Source organism: Callorhinchus milii, unplaced genomic scaffold (genome assembly GCF_018977255.1).
Source record: "Callorhinchus milii isolate IMCB2004 unplaced genomic scaffold, IMCB_Cmil_1.0 Scaffold14, whole genome shotgun sequence".
In the NCBI taxonomy this organism is placed as follows: domain Eukaryota; kingdom Metazoa; phylum Chordata; class Chondrichthyes; order Chimaeriformes; family Callorhinchidae; genus Callorhinchus; species Callorhinchus milii.
This window is the reverse complement of record NW_024704755.1, coordinates 16,514,401-16,533,754: the sequence shown is the minus strand read 5'-3', so window position 1 is coordinate 16,533,754 and position 19,354 is coordinate 16,514,401. Positions and strand designations below refer to the sequence as shown.

Genomic DNA, 19,354 nt, shown 5'->3' with positions numbered 1-19,354 from the left:
CCCCCCATCCAGACTTACTCCCTCCCCTCCCGAATTCAGCCATCCGCTCCCCTGCCCGTCACCATCATCCATCCTCCCCGCCACGGCTAAGAACACCCTCCCCGCCCCCCACCCCCATTCCCCAGCCATTCACACTCCACCCGTGTCATTCGTGCCCCCCGTCAACCCCTTCCCCCACTGTAACCCGTCCTCCCCTCGGCCACCTGCAACCTCCGCCAACCCGTCATCCCACACCTCCATCACTTGGCCCCCACCAGTGCCTCTGCCATTCTCCCCCCACCCAACCCACACGCAGGGTTGAAGGTTACCTTGCTCAGACCATTGAACAGCACGTTGAAGTGAGGAAGGACTGAGCCGCGGGCGACCTTCACAATGTTGTAGAGGGCCTCGCAGGCGTAGTATCGCAGGCGGCTGTCAGAGTCGTTGAAACACGTCAGAACCGGGTCAATCAGCTCCTTCAGATACAAACCCGAGTCCTGCAGCAAAAACACACAGGATGGTCAACACGCTCAGCGCTCTCTCACACCCCCAACGCTCACAGCCCAGCGGAGGAGAAGGGAGTCAACCCCTTCGGGGTAGAAAGGGAAGAAATGTGCACGTAAAACCTCAGCCAAAAACTGCTCTAAAACACTAAGAGGTGGGAATGGTTTTACAGCAACAACGACGACATTGATATGCATTTACTTAGCACAGCCTTCATGCACGGCAGCATCTCGGAGCACTTATCAGTGGCGGAGCCTGATAGTTAGCCGGGGGGAGGTAACCGTAGGCAGGGTCGAAGAGGAAAGTCTTAAAGGGTGATCCAAGGCTCCCTTATTCCCCATTTTTGGATCACGCTTTAAGAGCGTGTTTTATTGGCGGTCACGCTTTCAATCACTTTTGTTCCAAAGCTTTGGGGAGTACTGGTTGAAAGCGTGGCCACCAATGGCGGAGCAGAGGGGACGAGGGACAAGCAGGAGGCCGGGGCTAGCCGAGCGGAGATGGTGGGTGGTAGAGTGGGGAGTGAGGAGGTCGCAGTGGTAGAGAGTGGTTGGGTAACCCTAAGATGAAGCAATAATAATCTTTGCATTTGTTACAGCGCCTTATCACATCTTTGAGACGTCTCAAAGTGCTTCACAGAATATACTGTAAAGTGAATTGACTGTACGTTTTGTGAGTGAAACGCGGCAGCCAATTGTGCACAACAGTGTCCCACAAACAGCATTGGACTGAAGTGACCAAATTATTATTTTTTTAAAGCAATTATTACCCCCAGAAAAGTGATCTGCCAATAGACTAACAACCAGGTTCCTACTCACTGCTGGATAAACGGAGGCGTGTGTGTGGATTAAGGAAACTTGCTCAATGTTCTGCCCTTCCCAGGAATCGATCCCAGGTCCTCTCGATTGCGAGGCGAGGGCTCTAACCATCGAGTCCAATGCTGTGAGTTTGAGAAGGGACCCACCTTGCCCAGAGCGATGGAGCAGGCCGCCAGCCCGATCAGGCCCCCCTTGCGGCTGTGAGGATGCTGTGACAAAGCAAACTCCTGGGACAGCACTTGGATCACGTGTTTGATCTGCCCAATGTTGTTCTGTGCAACAAACTCCCGAACCAGCCTAAACGAAGGAACAGAAATCAAGTTACAACCCACTCACCAGGACATACAGGAAGCCAGCACTGCTCAATGTGCCTCGTTCCTGTAACTCAAGGCGACTGTTAGCGCAGACTGTTTAATAATAATAATCCTTACATTTGATACAGTGCCTTAACACAGTGTTGAGATGTCTCAAAGTGCTTCACAGAATATATCATAAAGTGCAATGGCTATGTATTTTGGGGCGAAACACGAGAGCCAATTCTTTACAACAACAACAATATTACATTTATATAGCGCCTTTCACGTCGGGAGGATGTCCCAAGGCGCTGGACAGTGAACTGCATTTCAGACCCGAGCTGGGGTCAGGGGGGGAGAAGGGAGGGGAGGGGAAGGGGGATGACGAAGAGGAGGGTTTTGAGGCGGGACTTGAAGGAGGCTAAGGAGGGGGTGAGGCGGAGTGATTGGGGGATGGAGTTTCAGAGGTTGGGGGCAGAGTGGCTGAAGGCTCTCCCGCCAATGGGGGGCGGGTGGGTTGGGACACGTGGAGCAGCTGGAGCCGGCTGAGCGGAGGGAGCGGGCGGGTTGGTAGGGGGTTAGGAGGTCACAGAGGTAGGGTGGGGCGAGGCCATGGAGGGCTTTGTAGGTGAGGACCAGGATCTTGAACTGGATCCTCTGAAGGATAGGGAACCAATGGAGTCGGGCGAGAGTGGGGGAGTGGGGGAGATGGGGTCACGGAGTTTGGTGCGGGAGAGGACATGGGCTGCAGAGTTCTGGATTATCTGCAGCTGTGGAGGGAGGAGTTGGGAAGGCCGACAAGCAGGGAGTTTGCATAGTCGAGCCTGGAGGTGATGAAGGCATGAACAAGAGTTTCAGCGCCTGAGGGGTGAGATAGTGGTGGAGTCGGGCGATGTTACGGAGGTGAGGGAAGGCAGAGCGGGTCATGGCTTGGATGTGGAGAAAAGACAGTTGAGGGTTGAACAAGACACCTCAATTCCTGACTGGCTGGTGAGTTGTAGTGCAGTATACAACAGTGTCCCACAAATAGTTCTGGATTGAGTGACCCAATTATTTTTGTGGAGGAATTATTAACCTGGAAAGTAATCTGCCAATCAAATAATAACCGGGTTCTACTTACTCCTCGGTAAACAGAGGCATGTTTGTGGAGTAAGGAAATGATTTGCCCTGAGCGGGAATCGACCACGTGTCCTCTCAATTGCGAGGCGAGTGCTCTAACCACTAAGTTACAGGATGTAACAATTCTTAATGTATTTATTTCACATAGTAAATTTGCAGTTGGGTGACTGCTGTGCTGGCTAACAGAGCAGCTGATCTGTCACCAACAACCCTTTGGCATCACTCCTCAACCAATTAATCTGATTTGTTTTGGTGCCATTGAATCTAATGTCCACCACAACAGGCAGATGGCACCTCCAACAATGCAGCACTCGCCCAGCGCTGCCCTGGAGTGTGAACCCCACATCTCTGACCCAGCGGCGAGAGTGCCTGACCGAGCCAATGTGATGTACACTGTACTACTGATCTAGCATCCTGGCTCAGTGGTAGGGCTCTCGCCTCGGTGTCAAAAGGTTCTGGGTTCAAGCCCCACGTGAAGACTTGGGATCACATAGTCTAAGCTGCCACTCCAATACAGCGCTGGGGAGGTGTTCCATTGTCAGAGGCGCCGTCCTTCGGATCAGACATTAAACTGAGGTCCCGTCTGCCTGTTCAGGTGGATGTTAAAGATCCTGTGGCGCTATTCCAAAGATCCTGTTTCTCTCTCCCGGTGTCCTGGCCAACAATCCCCCAAATAAAATTGGTCACTTACTCTGTGGCTGTTTATGGGACACTTCTGTGCACAATTCGCTGCTGCATTTGCCTGCGTCCTATGAAGTGCTTTGAGGCGTCCTTCTGATGTGATAATTATAATAATAACCCTTGTATTTGATACAGCGCCTTATTACGTCATTGAGACGTCTCAAAGCACTTCACTGAATACGCTGTAAAGTGAATTGATGATATACTTTGTGGGCAAAACGCAGCAGCCAATTGCGCACAGCACTGTAAGCACTATCCCAAATGCAACGATTATTATTATTATTAATTCTCCTCTCAGATATGGTAACTTTGTCATTGATAGCTCTCACTCAGCAAAAGACACACTGATTCCATCAGCGTCACACGTTTGACTGTTTGGTATCGATAGTTGATTGGATTCACATGATGCACATCAAGGGCAGTGTCACAGACACCCGGGATCAACCCGAAACTTTACTTACCCCAAACCACACACAGACACAGCAAATACCACAACACAGACTCATTGGGTCCAATCCACACAAGTTAAAACCACAGGAGTGTGAAATCTGCCGGTACAGGAACTGAAAGGTGGCACAAAACTAAAAACGAAACAAGGTGTTTATCGGCCCTTGACCTCAAGAGGGATATGTTGCATTTCATCAGGAAACTGAGGAGTGAGTTTTAGTTAGTTTCTCAACAAGCGGTTGCTCGCTTCGTGCCGTCTGTGGTTGTGTCTGAGAAGCAATCTCCCAGACTCCACCCTCCAGCCTTCCCAACAGCACACACTGCAGACAACCATCACCCCTCCAGCACATCACAGACAACAGTTATTTCTTCTGTCCCACAAACAGCCATAAAACGAATGACCATTTTATTTGAGGGGATTGTTGGCCAGGACACCGGGAGAGAGAAGCACATAGTCCTGCAGGATCTCAAACATCCAACAACAACTTGGATCCAGGTAAACAGGCAGACAGGACTTCAGTTTAATGTCTCATCCAAAGGATGGTACCTCTGACGATCCAAACCCCCACCCAACCCAACCCCCGACCCACACCCACCCCCGGCTCCCCCACTGCAGCAATGGAATGTCAGTTTAAACTACTAACTTCCAATGTGGGACTTGAACCACAACCTTTTGCCTGAGAGGCAAAAGCGCTATCACTGTACCAGTCTCTCTGTAACTTCTGCTTCAGAACGACTGGGTGCAACTTTCCTTATGTAATTGAAGGGTGGGGGGGGGGGCTGTCCACAAATAATTGGGCTCACGCTGAGTGGGACCTCTGCCCTCACACTAACTCTGACCGGCCATTCCGCAGCCTTTGACGGGATGAGTGAGAGGTAACTTGGGATTGTGCACATCCCTCCATTGATAAAAGATAAGGATGAAGACTTGACGGTTCAACACTCGTTAAGAATCCGGTAGATTTTCAGATCTAGACGTCAGCGCGGCTTCAAATGCTGTGTCTGTCGAGAATCGAGCCCAGATCCTCTCGCTTGGAGATGAGTGCTCTAATCACTGAGCTACAGGACTCCACAGCAAATATATATATATATATATAGTGAAATGGTGTCAATAAATATCTTACTTCTCAATCTCGAGGGCGGCCACTTTCCTCTTCTCATAAAGCTTGTCGTTCAGAGCCCGAACAATGTTGGGCGTGAGGGGCGCAAAGTCCTTCTCTGTGTTCATCCTGGCGACTGGAGGGCCCTGATCAGCTCATTCACAGGGAGGGAACCAGGCAAACGCGATCTGGGGAGATACAACAACAACAACAAGATTACATGTGTATAGCGCCTTTCATGTCGGGAGGACGTCCCAAGGCGCTGGACAGTGACAGCGTTTCAGACCCGAGCTGGTGTCAGGGGAGGGAGAAGGGAGGGGAGGGGAAGGGGGGTGGCCGATGACATGGTCAAAGAGGAGGGTTTTGAGGCGAGACTTGAAGGAGGCTAAGGAGGGGGTGAGGCAGAGTGACTGGGGGATGGAATTCCAAAGGTTGGGGGCAGAGTGTGTGGGGATGTGACCAAAGGAACGGGTCAAAGAGGAGGGTCTTGAGATGGGTCTTAAAGGAGGTGTGGCAGGGAGCGAGGCTGAGGGGCTCTGGGATGGAGTTCCAAAGGGTGGGGGCAGAGAGGCTGAAGGCCTGGCTGCCAATGGTGGGCGGGCCGGGCGGGGGCAGGCCAGGGCTCGCTGAGCGGACAAGGGGTGGGGGAGGAGCATGACCGTGGAGGGCTTTGAAGGCAAGGACGAGGATTTTGAACTCTATCCTCTGGGGGATGGGGAGCCAGTGAAGCCGGGTGAGGGGGGGGGTAGATGGGGTCATGGCGCCCGGTGCGGGAGAGGACTCGAGCTGCAGAGTTCTGAATAATCAGCAGATTGTGTTGGGAAGAGTTGGAAAGTCTGGGAGCGCGGACTTTATACAGTCGAGCCTGGATGTAATGAAGGTATGATGAGGGTCTCGGCCTGAGGGGAGTCGGGCGATGTTGTGGAAGGCAGACGTGTGGGGTTTAAAGGACAGTCTCGCCACACACCCCTGGGCTGAACCCTCGGGGCTGTTTTTCTCAACCTGAGCTCTGTCAACCCCCCCCCCCCCACCGCTCTCTCTCTACATACACCTGGTCTGTATCTGTGTGTGTGTGTGTGTGTCTCTGTGTCTCTTGTTTGTCAGTCTCTGTGTACTTGCTCTCTGCTCTCTCTCTCTCTGTATCTCTCCTTCTCCCCGGTGTCTGTGTCTCTCTCTGTCCGTTTGTTTTCTCTCTATACCGGTCCCTATGTGACACTGTGCTCAGGCTCTCCCTCTCTCTGTATCTGCTCTGCACGTGTGAGTGAGTGTGGGGGTGGGGGGAGGTGATGAGGTCAGTGTCTGTGTCTCTCTGTACCATCTCTGTCTGTTCGGGAGACCCCGGTACCCAGTGTGTGTGTGTGTGTGTATCTCAGTCTGTGTCATTACCCGTGTAATGCTGTGTGTCAGTGTGTGTGTCAGTGTGTCAGGGTGTGTGTGTGTGTGTATCTGTGTGTATGCGTGTCAGGGTGTGTGTGTCAGGGTGTGTGTGTCAGGGTGTGTGTGAGGGTGTGTGTGTGTGTCAGGGTGTGTGTCAGGGTGTGTGTGGGTGTGTGTCAGGGTGTGTGTGTCAGGGTGTGTGTGTCAGGGTGTGTGTGGGTGTGTGTCAGGGTGTGTGTGTCAGGGTGTGTGTGTCAGGGTGTGTGTGGGTGTGTGTCAGGGTGTGTGTGTCAGGGTGTGTGTGTCAGGGTGTGTGTGTGTATCTGTGTGTATGTGTGTCAGGGTGTGTGTGTCAGGGTGTGTGTGTCAGGGTGTGTGGGTGTGTGTCAGGGTGTGTGTGTCAGGGTGTGTGTGTCAGGGTGTGTGTGGGTGTGTGTCAGGGTGTGTGTGTCAGGGTGTGTGTCAGGGTGTGTGTGTGTGTGTCTGTGTGGGTGAGTGTCAGTGTGTGTGGGTGTGTCTGTGGGTGTCAGTGTGTGTGTGTCAGTGTCTGTACCTGGAGCCGCCATATTGTAGGTCACAAGACACGGTCAGACCCGAGCAGCCGATCCCGGAGCGGTCAGACCCGAGCAGCCGATCCCGGAGCGGTCAGACCCGAGCAGCCGATCCCGGAGCGGCCAGACCTGACCAATCCTCAGGTCTCCTCACTGCACAGTCACAGTCACTACACATACAATCACTACACTTACAGTCACTATACTACACACAGTCACTACACTACACTCAACAACAACAGGATTCCATTTATAGAGCGCCTTTCACGTCGGGAGGACGTCCCAAGGCGCTGGACAGTCAGGTCAGGACCTGAGCAGTGGGGGGAAATGGTCAGGGTGAGGGGAGGGAAGGGAGGGAGCGAGGAGGGGTAGAGAGTCGAGAGGGAGCTGAAGGCTCGGTCAAAGAGAAAAGGTTTTGAGACCGGCCTTGAAGGAGGAAAGGGAGGATGTGGTGAAGGCACTGGGGGATGGAGTTCCAGAGCCTCGGGGCTGAGAGGCTGAAGGCCCGACCACCGATGGTAGGGGCGGTTGGGGCGGGGGATGTGGAGCAGACCGGAGCCAGAGGAACGGAGGGTACGGGCAGGTAGGTAGGGGGATAGTAGGTTGGAGAGGTAGGAGGGAGCAAGGCCGTGAATGGCCTTGTAGGTGAGGATGAGGATCTTGAAATCGATCCTCTGGGGGATGGGGAGCCAGTGGAGGCGAGCGAGGGTGAGGGCGAGGGTGAGGGCGAGGGTGAGGGCGAGGGTGAGGGTGAGGGCGAGGGTGAGGGCGAGGGTGGGAGTGAGGGCGAGGGTGGGAGTGAGGGCGAGGGCGAGGGTGGGAGTGATGTGGTCGCGGTGTCTGGTGCGGGACAGTACACGAGCTGCAGAGTTCTGAATGACCTGCAGTGTGGAGGGAGGTATCGGGAAGGCCGGCGAGGAGAGAGTTCCCATAGTCCAGCCTTGAGGTGATAAAGGCGTGGACCAGAGTTTCAGCCGCGTGAGGGGTGACACTACACACAGTCACTACACTCACAGTCACTACACTCACAATCACAAATACACACAGTCACTACACTCACAGTCACTACACTCACACAGTCACCCACTCACTGCACTTGCACAGTCACTACACACACACGCCTGTGTCCACAGCAGTTGTAGGAACCCGGTTATTAGTCGATTGGAGGATCACTTTCCGGCGCTAATAATCCCTTCAAAATAATAATAATAATAATTTGGTCACTTCACCCCACGACTGTTTGTGGGGACATCACAAAACACACAGTCACTACACTTTACAGTGAAGCGCTTTGAGAGGTCTCGAAGACGCGATGAGTCAAATGTAAGGATTGTTATCGTTATCCTCTTCCGCGGCGCTGCTCCGCGGCCCCTCACATCAGTGACCAGAGATACGGTCTGAACACACATTGATCTATCCCGGACCCCCCCCCCAACCCCCACCCCCCGCCCACCCCTCCCATCCCCAGAGCCCTCTCCCATCCCCAGCGACCTCTCCCATCCCCAGAGACCTCTCCCATCCCCAGAGACCTCTCCCATCCCCAATGACCTCTCCCATCCCCAGCGATCTCTCCCATCCCCAGCGACCTCTCCCATCCCCAATGACCTCTCCCATCCCCAGAGACCTCTCCCATCCCCAGAGACCTCTCCCATCCCCAATGACCTCTCCCATCCCCAGCGATCTCTCCCATCCCCAGCGAACTCTCCCATCCCCAGAGACCTCTCCCATCCCCAATGACCTCTCCCATCCCCAGCGATCTCTCCCATCCCCAGCGACCTCTCCCATCCCCAATGACCTCTCCCATCCCAGCGACCTCTCCCTCCCCAGCGACCTCTCCCATCCCCAGCGATCTCTCCCATCCCCAGCGACCTCTCCCATCCCCAATGACCTCTCCCATCCCCAGCGACCTCTCCCATCCCCAATGACCTCTCCCATCCCCAGCGACCTCTCCCATCCCCAGCGACCTCTCCCATCCCCAGCGACCTCTCAGACCCAGAGACCTCTCCCATCCCCAATGACCTCTCCCATCCCCAGCGACCTCTCCCATCCCCAGCGACCTCTCCATCCCCAATGACCTCTCCCATCCCCAGCGACCTCTCCCATCCCCAATGACCTCTCCATCCCCAGCGACCTCTCCCATCCCCAATGACCTCTCCCATCCCCAGAGACCTCTCCCATCCCCAATGACCTCTCCCATCCCCAGTCGGATAAACTGGGGCCCAGAGACTGGCACACATATAGACCCCCAGACACCGGGCACCCCTTCTCCCCATCACTACAACACAGAGAGACCCCCCCACACCCATACACTGACACCCTTCACCCACCCCTCCCAACGTTATCGTCTAACAAGCACTTGCACTATAACACCACACACCAAATCACCCCAATGGCCAACAGCCACGAGTTGCTCTGTGAGCTCAGCCCAATGATGCTTCACATTGGAGCAAATTTCGATTGTATAAAAATGGTGAGTATTGTAACGGTACAACTACGAGTTATATTTACCCAGCGGCTTTCACGTCGGGGGGACGTTCCAAGGCGCAAGACAATCAGGGATTTGGACCCAAGCAGGGGGGTTGGGATCAGGAGGGGTTGGCAGGCAGGGAAGGCAAGGGGTAGGAGGGTGGCCAAAAGCGTGGTCAAAGAGAAGGGTCTTGAGAGCATCGTACGGGAGGGAGCTTTGCTGATTTAATTCCCCCTACTCTCCACCCTCCCCGATCCCGACCCCCAGCTCGGGTCCAAAACACTGATTGTCCAGCACCTTGGGACTTCCTCCCAACTCAAAAGGCTCTATACACATGTAATGCTGTTGTTGTTGGGTCTGGGTCTCCGTTGGAGCTCTGTCTAACAGCGTCTTCAGTAAACATCCTCAAACCTCACCCACATCCTCTCTGGAAAGTGTGGCTTTTTTTGTGCAGTCGGGTGTCTGACGCACCTGGAAACCCGTCGCTGTGTTTAAGAGCCTCCAAACTGAACTGAGAGTTACATATCCCACCTATACATGGAAATCCCAGACACACACCCTGCTTACCTAATTCCGGAAAGTATTAAGCGCAGGTTGGAAAGAGTCAAGGCTTGGAGACCCCAGAGTGTGCGTCGGGGTAACTGTTGGGAGTCTAACCAGCTAAAACCCCACAGCTTGGCCATTGATATCACTGTCTGGCCAAGCTTTCCCGCTGCTTGTCCAGCGAGGACCACCCTCTCCGTTAGGGCTTTGGCTGCGGGGTTAACAGGAGCTGAGTGGAAGGACTCTCTGCCCCCATGTTGCTGTTGTTGTAATTGTGAATTGATTTAAAGTTTACTGAAATAACAACTTGCACTTCAGACAGCACCTTTGATGCTCATTACCAAGGTCGGTTGGGAGCTCGAGCAGAGAGAGGGGACACTGGGGTCGGAGGAGAAGTGTAACCAACCTTGAAGGCTGAGGTGGTAGGTCAGTTACAAAAAGCAGGTGACCAGGAATTAAACTGGAGGTTTCATGCAGTCACTACTTGCTAGTGACTGACCGCACAATAAGTCCATCGTAACCCCCGAGGGAATGATTTATAAAATGGTGAGTGATGGTACGAGAGCATTTGCTGATTTCATTCCAGTGGATCAACTTAATTTGGGAGTGAGCTCCAGAGTGTGGGTGGGGGTTACAGTGGCTGAAAGCTGACCCAAGGATGGGATGGAGGGGACAAGGAATAATAATAATAATCCTTGCATTTGACACAGAGCCTTATCATGCCTTCAAGACGTCTGAAAGCGCTTCACAAAACGTACTTTAAAGTGTAGTGACTGTGGATTTTGTGGTCGAAATGCAGCAGCCAATTGCGCACAGCAGCGTCCGACAAAGTCTTGGATCGAATGACCAATTTTTTAAAAAATATACAAATAAACAGCATTGTAGAGTCCAGGTTTGCTTCTCCGTCTTTGTGTCTGTTTTTCCTTTTCGGAATCTCCAAAATGCTGAACAATTATTCCCCAACTGTGACCCTTTGGGTTTATTTATGGCAGCACCGCTGATGTTTCCCCCAGTGTTTGTGTCCTGCGGAGTGCCTGATCTCCACCAAGTGAAACCTCATATTGAAGGGCCCTGAATTGTTCTGGAGTTTTTCTCTCTCTCACTGGAGGTGACTGAATGACCAGCCACGTGCCTGGCACGTGGAGAGATGTGTGGGGACTATCTTGAAGGGAGATGGAGATGGGCTGGGGCGACATCTGAGAATTTTTGGGGGGCCCTTCCTGTCTATGTATGTAACAGAAAGAGAGGGAGGAAAATAATAATCCTTTCATCCACCACTGGGAGAAGTCACAAAGCGCTTCACGGGATTTACTGTTACGTGTAGTGACTGTCTTTTGTAGGCAAACACAGCTTCTTTCTTGTTATTCCTGGCTTAAAATCAGCACCTGTGGATGTGCGTTGCCCCATCATAGAATTATACAGCACAGAAGGAGGCCATTCAGCCCTTTGAAAAGACCTGGGACACTTACATCCCAACTTGAAGTAAACGCAAGTCAGGAGATAGGAACAGAAGCACAGCTCAATACTGTGCACCTGACCAGGTAAATGGTGGGAATAAAACAACAGTCTCTTGTTGCTGCAAAGTTCCCACTGATGGACCGAGGAGAGGTGAGCACCAACTGGTCCAAGTGTCAGAGGCAGCACTACAAAAAGTCACCACCTCAGAAAAAAGTTTTAAAGGATTGAAAATCGTGAAGCACTTTGTTGAACGAAAGGTTATCAGGTTGTTGAGACGTCTCAAAGCCCTTCGCAGGATATATTGTAAAGTACAGTGGCTGTGTACTTTGTGGGCAAAACAATTATAAAGTAGCTTTGTGAGAGGATCCAGAATTTGGCAAGTGGTTGGATTAAATCTTAACTCTGAAGCCGTTTTTTCTGTTGCTTCTTAGAAGAAATTGTAAAATTCTGAACCAACAATAACTTGTGTTTATTTAGTGTCCTTCAGGCAGGATAGCGCCTCAGAGCACTTAATGCCACAGAGAGAAAATCTATCCCAGGTGATTCAAAGTCATGAGCATCAAAGGGACCAAAAAGATGTTCAGGGCGTTTTTATTAAACATTTTTATTACAAGACAAACTTTTTACTAAGTTAGAACTTATTACAAATGGATAGATATTATGACAAGTACAAAAAGAAATGGCTGAAACATTCAAGGATGAATCTGATCACAGAGAGTGTCGTTCGTGTCTGTCTGTCGTCAGCAGAGCCACAGCATGGGGAAGATTGAGAATAAACCGGCAGGCGACAGGGGAAACTAGCTCAGCACTATCAGCACCAACTAGTCACCTCCGCTACTCAGAGGTCAATAATTGTCCCCTCACACGTGTGTGCAGATGTGTGTGTGAAGGCTTCTCGAGCTCGTAGCGTGTAGGAACAGGCAGTGGTTGTCAACCTTGGCCCACAGGCCGAGTCTGCCCCCCCACTCCCCCCTCTGAAAATACTCACTAGTCTGGGTAAGTCTGTGTTTGTTTCCAGTAGCCACTGAGTAGCCATATCCCATAAAACCATAAGACGCAGGAGTAGGCCATTCAGCCCCTCCAGCCTGCCCTGCCATTTAATAAGATCATGGCTGATCTTCTAACCTCATTCCATTTACCCGCCCGATCCCCATATCCCTTAATCCCTCTATCCTTTAGAAATCTATCGACCTCAGTCTTGAACATATTCAAGGACTGAGCATCCACCGCCTCTGGGGTAGAGAATTCCACAAATTCACTGCCCTCTGAGTGAAGAAACTCAGTTCGAAAAGACTGACCCTTAATTCTGAGACTATAACCCCTAGTTTTTAGATTCTCCACCAGGGGAAACAGTCTCACGGCATCTACTCTGTCAAGACCCTTAAGAATCTTATAGGTTTCTATAAGATCACCTCTAATTCTTCTATATTCTAAATATAGGCCTAGTTTACTCGATTGACCATCACTGATCTACGTCTCAATGGGCTTGGGTTTGGTGTCCAGGATGGAGTCAACCACAGTTCCCCCCCCATTAGCTGTATAAATCCTCTCACCACTAACTCCGACACACAACAAGAACAACTTCATAAAAAAAATAATCCTTTGATCTGCCACTGGGAAGACATCTCAAAGCGCTTTGTGAGATTTGCTGCTACATGTAGTGACTGCCTTTTGTAGAAGAACACACACTTATACAGCTTCTTGTGAAATTGAGTCACTTGTGGGGGAGGGGGTGAAGGGGAAATCAAAGGAATGGGCTTTTTTTTTACAAGGGTTTTGAAACAGAGGGGTGGGGGGGGGCAAGGGGATTGAGTCAGACAGTTCCAAAGTGGCTGAGAACAGGGAGCAGAGCAGAGGGAGGGGGCGAGGGAGTAGGAAGACAGGAGATCAGAGGTTGGGTGAAGGGCGTTGGTAGGGGGGAAATGGTGCGGAGCCAGTCTGGGGGGTAAATTCTACAAAGCTCAGAAAACCCTAAACCCAAGTCAAGCACATGTGCAAAACAGCCAATTTACTCTCGTTGACCATTCACTTAAAAAATGTATCGTGAGGGGGGAATCCAGTTGTCTCAAAGCTTTGTGGACGAAAAGTGGCAGCTCACTTGCTCTCAGCAGCGTCCCACAAACAGTCACTACCTCAGCCCAGACAAGCCAAGATATTCAGGACCTCAAAAATGAGCCTCAGGCAGAAGTCCTGCTGGCAGCCCCCACCAGGAGAGCCTGCGAGCTCCCCGCTTACTGCCCGCTCAGACCCCCATCCCTCAGGAGCCGAGAGGGATCAACCTCCCAGCGAGAGCCTCCGAGGCTCATTGATGAAGGCAGTTGTGGGAAGTTACTGGGCTCACACGGCGCAAACCAGGGACGAGACCCGGGATGTGGAAGAGGAGCTCCTTACAACAATCCTTGAGTTAAGAGCCTACGGATGTCAGGACATCTCACACCATCTCAGGGAACAGCAGTGACTGGGCATTTGTAGGCAAACGCAGCAGCTGATCTGCACTCAAGATGTGAAGTGAAGAGACATGTGAATGTGGGACTTTGAGAGCTGGCGGAGACGATGGCTAACCTGTTATATTGAGTAGCAAAAGGACTCTCAAGTCACACAGCCATGTCAGTGTTGGGCAGTGCTGGGGGGGGAGGTGAACCGGTTTAACAACCACAGCACGATGGGGGAGGAGAGGAGATGAAGGAGAGAGAGAGAGAGAGAGGGAGAGAGAGAAAGGAGTTACGAGGAGTCCTGGGTGTTGGGTTCAGGGTTGGGCTGTGTTGGGCTGAGGGTCGGGCTGTGTTGGGCTGGGGGTCGGGCTGAGGCTAGGGCTGTGTCGGACTGAGGGTTGGGCCGAGGGTCAGGCTGAGCTGGGCTGGGGGTTGGGCTGAGGGTCGGGCTGTGTCGGGCTGAGGGTTGGGCTGAGGGTCAGGCTGAGCTGGGGGTTGGGCTGAGGCTCGGGCTGTGTCGGGCTGAGGGTCAGGCTGAGCTGGGCTGAGGGTCGGGCTGAGTTGGGCTGAGGCTCGGGCTGTGTCGGACTGAGGGTTGGGCTGAGGGTCGGGCTGAGCTGGGCTGAGGGTCGGGCTGAGCTGGGCTGAGGGTCGGGCTGAGCTGGGCTGAGGGTCGGGCTGAGCTGGGCTGAGGGTCGGGCTGAGCTGGGCTGAGGGTCGGGCTGAGTTGGGCTGAGGGTTGGGCTGAGCTGGGCTGAGGGTCGGGCTGAGCTGGGCTGAGGGTCGGGCTGAGCTGGGCTGAGGGTCGGGCTGAGCTGGGCTGAGGGTCGGGCTGAGTTGGGCTGAGGGTCGGGCTGAGCTGGGCTGAGGGTCGGGCTGAGTTGGCTGAGGGTCGGGCTGAGCTGGGCTGAGGGTCGGGCTGAGCTGGGCTGAGGGTCGGGCTGAGCTGGGCTGAGGGTCGGGCTGAGCTGGGCTGAGGGTCGGGCTGAGCTGGGCTGAGGGTCGGGCTGTGGCGGGCTGAGGGTCGGGCTGAGCTGGGCTGAGGGTCGGGCTGAGCTGGGCTGAGGGTCGGGCTGTGTCGGGCAGGCCCTGGGGTGGCTGCAGGGACTTGGGCCTGTGTCTGTGTCTATCCCCATGTGAAGCTCCGGCTGCTCTTGGCGTCTGATCTCAGTGACGGTCTGTCTCCCCTGTGACCTTCTCACTCACTGCAAAACAGAGAGAAAGCAATGGGTCAGTTCAAGGAGCGGTCAACACAGTTGTGAGGTAAGGGGCAGCGAGAGCAAGGCATCCCGGAGAGGGAGTGAGGAGGGGAGGAAGTGAGGAGAGGGAGTGAGGAGGGGAGAGAGAGTGAGGGAGGGAGGAGGGGATCGAGGAGGAGAGGAGGAGAGAAAGGAAGAAAGGAGGGAGTAAGGGTAGCGATGGAGGGAGTGTAGAAGGTGGTGATGGAGAGAGAGAGGGAGGGAGGGAGGGAGGGAGGAGAGCGGCGATGGAGTGGAAGACAGTGATGGAAGCAGCGCGAAGAGCAGTGACAGAGGGAGTGCGGAGAGCGGTGACGAGAGGGCTGGAGCTGGGGTAAAGCAGTGGTGTTAAGCACGGTGTGTGTCTCACTAGCAGGCCCTTGCTGTCCGCTGTACTCTCCTCACCTCACCTCAATCCCCCAGCGCCCGTAACTCAGCAACGCAATTCTACCGCAATCCCTATCCGGATTTGTCTGCTGACAAACTGGATCCCGTGCCCCCTTCCCATCCCCGGACGGAAGGGGGCATGGGATCCGGTTTGTCAGCAGAAAAATCCGGGGCAAGTCGGATGGACCAGGCTCTGTGACCCTATCACCCCCCATCCTCGCCCGACTCCACTGGCTTCCCATCACACAGAGGATACAGTTCAAGATCCTGGTCCTCACCTTCAAAGCCCTCCATGGTCTTGCTCCTCCCGACCTCTGCCACCTCCTGATCCCCTACCATCCTGCTCACTCCCTCCGCTCAGCGGGCTCTGGCCTGCTTCATGGCCCCCGCCTCGCTCGCCCCACTATTGACGGATGGGCCTTCAGCCACTCTGCCCCCACCCTCTGGAACTCCATCCCGCAGTCCCTCCACCTCACCCCCTCCCTCGCCACCTTCAAGACTCGTCTCAAGACCCTCCTCTTCGACTGCGCTTTTGGTCACCCTCCTTCCCCCCCCCTCACCACTCGAACATAAACACCCATCCAGCCATAAACACCCACCTGACCATAAACACCCACCTGGCCATAAACACTCACTCGACCATAAACACCCACCTGACCATAAACCCACCCGACCATAAACACCCACCCGACCATAAACACCCACCCGACCCTAAACACCCACCCGACCCTAAACACCCACCTGACCCTAAACACCCACCTGACCATAAACACCCACCTGACCATAAACACCCACCTGACCATAAACACCCACCTGACCATGCTGTTTACAGGCGCTGCTTCTACTGAGTGTCGGGAGTATCTGAAGTGTGATTATTCATCTAGAGAGAGAGAGAGAGAGGAGGAGAGGGAGAGGGAGATGAGAAGGAATGGAAAAGTGAGTTACTTTAGAGAGGAACTCGGACACAATTCTCCTGATCTCAGTTTGATGGATGGCGGACGGACGGACATACAGAGGGACAGGCAAACACACAGCCTTTTAACGTGGCACAGGATTGTGGGCGAGTTTTCACTCAGAAGCCTTTTCCGCAGTTTCGTAACAATAATGTGTGTTTATGCAGTACTTTCATTGGGGCAGGGGGCAGTCTCCCGCTTGATCAATCGTGTGTGTGTCTGTGTTTGTATTTCTCCAAGGGAATGTGTGTGTGTTGTGTGGTCTGAGCGAGTCTGAGGGTCTGTGTGTGATTGTCTGTCTGTCTCTGAGCAAGTGTCTCTGAACATGTGTGTGTGATCAAGTGTGTCTCTGACTGTGCGTGAGTGTGTCTCTGAGTGTGTGTGTCTTTCAGTGAGTGTGTATCTGAGTGAGTGTGAGGATGAGCGACCCTGTCTCAGATTGTGTGAATGAGGGACTGTGTGTGTGTCTGTGAGTGAGTGTGTCTGGGCAAACCTGTCTCTGAGTGAGTGTGTGAGTGAGCGAGTGTGTGTTTCGCTTGGTTGCTGATGTTCATCGCTGTAACCATTCATAATGACCTGGAATGAGGGGCTGGGATTATTTTGATTGCGAGTCACTGATTTCAGAAGAGGAGAGAGAGAGAGAAAGCCAGAGAGAGATCAGGAGAGAGCTTCTGAGTGTCTATACACAATGCTTGTCCACTGCTCTCCATGTCTGTAAATTAACTTTTTTGTTTAAAATGAATCCCACATTCCAGCTCTCTCCTCACAATCTTTTTCCTGCTCAGGACTTTATCCAGTTATTAACACTGAACGAGTCTATAGAGCCAACCAAGCAACCGGTGGGAACGACTCAGAGATTTGACTAAAGCCTCTGTGTGAAGCTGGTCAATGACAACTCGATCATTGGAAAAGCCGGATGATCAGATGTAGGGTTAGGGTTAGGGGATCTGCAGGGGATGAGGGAGGGTTGACGAGCAGAATAATAATAATCCTTGCATTTAATATAGCGCCTTATCACATCTTCGTATTGACTGTATGTTTTGTGGGTGAAACGCGGCAGCTAATTGTGCACAGCAGCGTCCCACAAACAGTTGTGGATTGAGTGACCAGATGACTTTTTTTTTTGATTTTTTTTGAGGGATTATTACCCCCGGAAAAGCGATTGGACGATCGACTAACAACCGGGCTCCTACTTATTGCTGGGTAAACAGAGGCACGTGGAGGGAGGAAACTTGCCCAACGTTTCGCCCGCCCGCCCGCCTGGGAATCGAACCCAGGTCACTCTCGCTTGTGAGGTGAGCGATGTGACCACTGAGCTACAGGACTGCATAAGGCAGGTAGTTAGAGTAAAGGGAGTGGCTGGGGCAGTACAGACAGAGGAGATGGCAGGAGGCTGAGAGGGTGAGGGTGTGGGTGCGAGTGCCGGGGGGGGTGCGGTTGGGGGGCAGTGGGGTGGGGGGTTGTCGGGTGGCAGTGCGGGGGGAGTGATGGTGAAGGACGCTCCACTCTTACCAGCTCGTCCGTGCCTTCCTCATCGGAATCGTCATCCACCCCTTCCCCCTCCTCCAGGGCTTCCTCTCCCTCCAGTTCCCCGCCATCCACTGTGTCCCCCTCCGTCTGCTCATCCGTGGTCCCATCGTCCACGGCCCCCTCCTCGCTGTTACGCTCTGTGGTCGCCACACGCTCTGCCTTTGGCTCTGCAAAACCACAGTCATTAGCACCGGCCCCTCAGCAAAGACCCCCCCCTCCCTCTCCCCAATCACCCGCACTCTCTCCATCTCCCCTCATATCGTCTCTCCCCTCTCTCTCTCACACACAATCTCTCTCTCTCTCTCTCTCTCTCTCTTTCTCTCACACACTCACTCTCTCAGACACACACTCTCTCTCACACACACTCTCTCAAACACCACTCTCACACACTCTCTCTCTCACACACACTCTCTCATACACATACTCTCTCATACACACACTCTCACACTCTCTCTCACTCTCTCACACACTCTCTCACTCTCACACACATTCTCTCACACACACTCTCACAGACACTCTCTCACACTCTCTCACACACACTCTCACTCTCACACACATTCTCATAATAATAATCCTTGCAGTTGATATAGCGCTTTATCACGTCGTTGAGACGTCTCAAAGCGCTTCACAGGCTATACTGTAAAGTGAATTGACTGTATATGTTGTGAGCGAAATGCGACAGCCAATTACGCACAGCAGTGTCCCACAAACAGCTGTGGGTTAAGTGACCAAATTATTATTCATTCCCCCCCTCATCACTGTCTGAGGCTCCTCGCCCCAGCACTGCACTGCGGTGTCAGCTTAGACAATGTGATTCAAAACCCGACTTGGGGCTTGAATCCACAACCTTCTGACTCAGCTTTACCACTGTACCAGGTAACACCCCCCCCACCTTCCCCACTCCCCCCGCCCCCCGCCTGGTGAGGCATTGGGTCAGGAGCAGGTCTGATTCTGCACTGAGTGGCTGATCACAGCCGGGGCAATAGCAAGCCCTGGGTTAGGGGAGAGGAAGACAACCGACGAGTACTGGGTGAGGATGGGGTCAGTGACGTCTCTGCCACCCGTTGGGGCGGCTAACCCGAGGGCGAGGCCTGTGTGGGGGGGAGGGGGGAGGGGGCGAGGACAGTGGGGAGGGGGGAACTGTAGCCCAGTGGCCACCGGAGAGCAGGAAGAGAGAAACATTATGAATGTTACAGAATGGCCTTTCTGATGGCGATGGAGCTGGGACCGACCCCTGGGCTTCAGTGTAAAGCAAACGCACTGTATAACACAGTAACACAGGGCTCCACCATACAACAACAACAACAGCATTACATGTGTAAAGCGCCTTTCACACCGAGAGGACATCCCAAGGCACTGGATAATCAGTGTTTCGGACCCGAAATGGAGGTCAGGATCGGGGAGGGTGGCGGACAGCTGGGGTGTCCGAAGGCACGGTCGAAGAGGAGAGTCTTGAAGGAGGCAATGAAGGGGGCGAGGC

At 53.3% G+C, this 19,354-nt stretch overlaps 2 protein-coding genes across 4 annotated transcripts in view; both read right to left on the bottom strand.

Annotated features, from left to right (window-relative positions):
- The window catches only part of vac14 (vac14 homolog (S. cerevisiae)), a 142,820-nt gene extending 135,927 nt beyond the window's left edge, over positions 1-6,893 (bottom strand). Inside the window, exons 1-4 of the mRNA XM_042340298.1 lie at positions 6,869-6,893; positions 4,963-5,126; positions 1,445-1,595; positions 309-476 (exon numbers count right to left, since the gene is read on the bottom strand). Of these exons, the coding sequence (XP_042196232.1) occupies positions 309-476; positions 1,445-1,595; positions 4,963-5,066 (423 nt within the window). The 5' untranslated portion in view covers positions 5,067-5,126; positions 6,869-6,893. The remainder of the gene's footprint in view (positions 1-308; positions 477-1,444; positions 1,596-4,962; positions 5,127-6,868) is intronic.
- A 7,893-nt stretch (positions 6,894-14,786) lies between these two features.
- LOC103186664 (RNA-binding Raly-like protein) overlaps positions 14,787-19,354 on the bottom strand; it is a 215,206-nt gene continuing 210,638 nt past the window's right edge. For 2 of the 3 annotated variants that reach the window (XM_042340295.1, XM_042340297.1), the window contains 2 exons: positions 17,857-18,041; positions 16,210-16,271 (listed from right to left, as the gene is read on the bottom strand). In XM_042340295.1, the coding sequence (XP_042196229.1) occupies positions 16,233-16,271; positions 17,857-18,041 (224 nt within the window). In that variant the 3' untranslated portion in view covers positions 16,210-16,232. Of the gene's footprint in view, positions 14,972-16,209; positions 16,272-17,856; positions 18,042-19,354 lie in introns of those variants that run through there. The other variant, XM_042340296.1, reaches the window with a different exon arrangement.